This window comes from Vigna unguiculata, chromosome 9, assembly GCF_037176805.1.
Source record: "Vigna unguiculata cultivar grain cowpea cultivar isolate G323 ecotype 2 chromosome 9, ASM3717680v1, whole genome shotgun sequence".
In the NCBI taxonomy this organism is placed as follows: Eukaryota; Viridiplantae; Streptophyta; class Magnoliopsida; order Fabales; family Fabaceae; genus Vigna; species Vigna unguiculata.
Window position 1 is genome coordinate 36,312,825 of NC_140800.1, and position 3,798 is coordinate 36,316,622.

Below are 3,798 nucleotides of genomic sequence, written 5' to 3' on the forward strand. Positions count from 1 at the left end.
GATTATAAGAATGTCTCGGGAACTGACACAGCATTGGTACCTAAAATACCATTCAGAACACAAATGTTAGTAAAATACCTAACAAAACACTTCTATTTTCCTAAACATATCTTTTTATTATTTCTCCACCGAATAAGTAATGGTTTTTAATGTAACATTGCTTCCTTCTCCATCACTCATATTCTTCAACTTGTTTAACGGGTTGGTCAATTTCCACTACCTTTAACGATTTTTTTTTTGTCAGATAATTGACTATTGCCAAGGGCTTTTAATGGTCAAATGCTGTTTCTTGTGGATAAGAATTAAAAACCAAAACTATGGGTTAACAAATTATGAACCTAATCTCATACCAATCGATTCTGACTCTGAAAATCTTCATTATTAGTTTTTCATACCAAACCATAGAAAAAATAAATAAATCTGATTGAAATACGCACGTTAACATTGCTGTATACAAAATACTGGTATCACATCATTCGCAGTGTGAAAAGATTATTAATTCAGTCAAATGCTCACACATCCTGAGTAATTGTGGTGGTTGATATATAAATTTTTGTTATAATTATAATTCAGCAACACGATGATAGCGTAGTGCAACGTGAATAACACAAGGTCAAATGAATTAACATGTCTTTTTCAATTGAGTCGCTGTTTTCAATTGTAGCAGATTGAGTTCACTCATATAATTTCTTGTATCTTAATACTCTCAAATATTCATTCACTGCTTGAAAAATTATGTCGGTTCGGTTCGAACCACGTCATCATAATTTGTAGGTCAGAATCACATTGATGTTTTGTTAGTCCAAGTTGGAAAAACTTATTTGGAATTATCTAATTGTTTTCACACATTTGAAAGAGTTTATAAATATTATTTTTCCGCTTATTTTTGCTTGACAGCTTGTGAAAACAACGTATAACTTACAAATTAACGGACATAATTTAATTTAATTTAATTTTCTCTATAATTATAGAAACAACTTGCATACAAGTATTTATATGATAAACATTAAAGCAATACACTCATAATCCATACTGTGTTCGGCCGAGGTTTGTTTGTATCGGAAACAATGGGCTTACAGAGCCCAAGTTTTTTAAGTTCTGTGCCAATCTGGTTATCGATATACAGCAAAAGAAAAAAAAATGTCTACCTTACATAGAATTTGTTAATATTACTATTTATTTAAAATTGACGTTGCAACAGCATATCTAAGTTTCTTCATTTAAAAATTGAAAAAAAAAAAGATTTTGATGAATATACGCGTTTAATGTAACTTCAACACTTGTGGTTGGTAAGGATAACGCACGCCCTGTGGACCTTAAATTAATAGAGAGTTCATTTTTCTCATGAAAGAGAGTTCTGGAACATGGAGGTGGAGAAAAATAAGAAATAAATGTCACATTCGGTTTCATAAAAAAACTATAACTCCCACACATGGATTACCTCATCTTGCATTTAAAACTTCAGATTGCGACGAATTGAACAACTTTTTTATTTTCTTTATAGCTTGGTCATATAAATATTTTAAATTCTTTCACAAAAAAACGTTTTCTTTCCCTTGCAAAAATTAAGTAGAAAGAATAATGTAATGGTGATCTTCGTCATATAAGGTTCTTTTAATACTAGTAGTGGATATTTGATGAACAATAACTAAACTCGTTTTAGAGTATTAATTACAAAAGTATATAGAAATATAATATTGAGAAGTAAACAGAGTGATATCACTGCACTGAATTTAAAAACACACCCCTAGCGAGCTAGGTACTTAATTAGATTTAATACTAATAATACTAATTATAACATATATGATTAAACAAATATAAATTAGAAGGACGAAATTGACCTTCTATCACATTTGTTTTTGGTGAGAGAGAGGTTCTATCACATGACAACAACCTGTAGTGTACCTATCTACGATCTACAATAGCTGTACACATGCTACTACTAGGGACAGCACGATCATGCGCCGTTGGATTGTCTTCATCGCATACCAACATACACAACAACAACGGTGGACCCAACACATGCGTTTCCAGCTCCAAACTTTTTTTAGATTTTTCTCTGCCCAAGCCTCAGCTAATCAAGGATCGTGTGCGAGGTCGCACAGGCACACTCATGGACCTTCAGTCTCGTGCTGCCGTGCAATGCGAATGCGTGGTGCTGTGTGTGGCCGTGGGCGTCCAAGGAATATCGTGGGGGGTGTGAAAATCAAAAGGGCTTGGGCCAGTACATGAACATGTCCTGCAGCGGCGACATCTGATTATTATTATTATTGGTGGTGGTGGTGTTATTGGTCGCGAATTGGGTGAAGCCGTTGCTCAGAGTGGTGGTGTCCATGTAGAATGGAAAATCCAGGCTCTTCTCCCACTCGTTCCACTTCGGCTCGCTCTGCACCTCGCTAGCGAATTCCGGCGAAACCACCTGCTCCGAACAGCTCGAGTCCGTGTGCAGCTTCGGGATTGAATCCGACGGATCGAAGTACATGTAGTCCGTCATCGCCGGCGGCGGCGGAAGAACTCCTCCGCTTTTCAGAATCTCCGGCTTCTTCTCTTCGATCTCCGGGGATTCGATTTTCCGGCTCACGACTACGTCGCTGGTCGGTTGTAATTTCTCGATCGTGCCCTTCTTGTTGTAGATACGGCACAGCACCCAATCATCCAACTGCAGAATCAGAACCGTGAGATTAGTTTTCATTATTTATTTATTAAAATAAATGTGAATTTAATTTATGATGCAGGTGAGCGAGATAAGAAGGGATAATTTCCATAAAGGGAAAGTGGTAATTGCGATTGGCGGAAGATTTTTTTTTTGTTGAGGGTTTTGGATGTGATGTTAAGTATTGGGCCCAAATAAATCAGCCCACACCACATGCGGTAAGTCTTCAACTAGTGAAGGTTCCGCGTGGTTGTCATCACATGATAAAGGTGGGATAACATATTAGAACCATACATTTTGCATGGTTTCCACCAAAATCCTGGACTTATCCTCGGGAATTATTATTATCATTATCATCCTCAGCTTCATGAAAAGCCGGTGGGACCGTCCAAGGGATAAACTCGTAATTTAATACAATTACTCTTGAACTTGAACTAGGGATGGATGTATGTAAGTACGGTGCATATACCCTTAAGCTGTTCTTTTTGCGAACGGTGCGATCTACATCAGCCAGACGATACTCGTGCATGATCCAATTGCTTTTGTCCCCTTTCGGAGCTTTCCCAGCGTAAAACACCAAAGCTTTCTTGATCCCAACCGGTTTCGGGTGACCAATGGGCTTATCCGCCCCGGTTGCCTTCCAGTAACCGGTTCCCGCCGCCCGGTTCGGCCTCGAACCGTTAGGGTACTTCCGGTCCCGTGGTGAAAAGAAGTACCACTCTTTCTCTCCATAAGAAGCCAATCCTGGAAACAAAAAAGTTGCATTTGAAATTATATAGTTAGTTCATTTGAATTTCTTTTAAAAGAAAAAAAAAAAACTGTATTGAAATGAAGAAGATTGCATTAATTACCTGGGAGGTCCCAAGGGTCGTATTTGTAGAGGTCGATTTCGGCGATGATGGGAACGGCGATGGGCTGCGACGCGCATTTGCGGCAGAGGTAGTGCATCACGAGCTCCTCGTCCGTTGGATGGAATCTGAAGCCTGGGGGCAATTGAAGCTCTGATGCCATCTTTGTTCTAAGAAAATTATTTCTCCTCTGAGATAGATCTCTGGTTAATTTCTGAAACTAATGAATATTGGTTCTCCCAATATCCCTCTCTACTTCAAGACTAAGACCAACTATGGTGGCGGCGCTTGAAACTT

General features: G+C 38.2%; 1 protein-coding gene across 1 annotated transcript; it reads right to left on the reverse strand.

Annotated features, from left to right (window-relative positions):
- Window positions 1-1,732: 1,732 nt before the first annotated feature.
- Window positions 1,733-3,798, reverse strand: LOC114163399 (NAC domain-containing protein 2-like). The gene is made up of 3 exons (XM_028047714.2): window positions 3,505-3,798; window positions 3,123-3,397; window positions 1,733-2,659 (listed from the first exon to the last, which is right to left on the reverse strand). The coding sequence occupies exons 1-3, from the start codon at window positions 3,662-3,664 to the stop codon at window positions 2,207-2,209; spliced, it is 888 nt and encodes a 295-aa protein (XP_027903515.1). The 5' UTR covers window positions 3,665-3,798; the 3' UTR covers window positions 1,733-2,206.

What these genes read in the sequence shown, in the direction of transcription:
- LOC114163399 (XM_028047714.2), bottom strand. Translation starts at nt 3,664, where the DNA reads ATGGCATCAGAGCTTCAATTGCCCCCAGGCTTCAGATTCCATCCAACG. An exon ending in CGACCCTTGGGACCTCCCAG is followed by an intron (nt 3,398 to 3,504) that starts GTAATTAATGCA and finishes TTTTGTTTCCAG; the next exon opens with GATTGGCTTCTTATGGAGAG. An exon ending in GCAAAAAGAACAGCTTAAGG is followed by an intron (nt 2,660 to 3,122) that starts GTATATGCACCG and finishes CTGATTCTGCAG; the next exon opens with TTGGATGATTGGGTGCTGTG.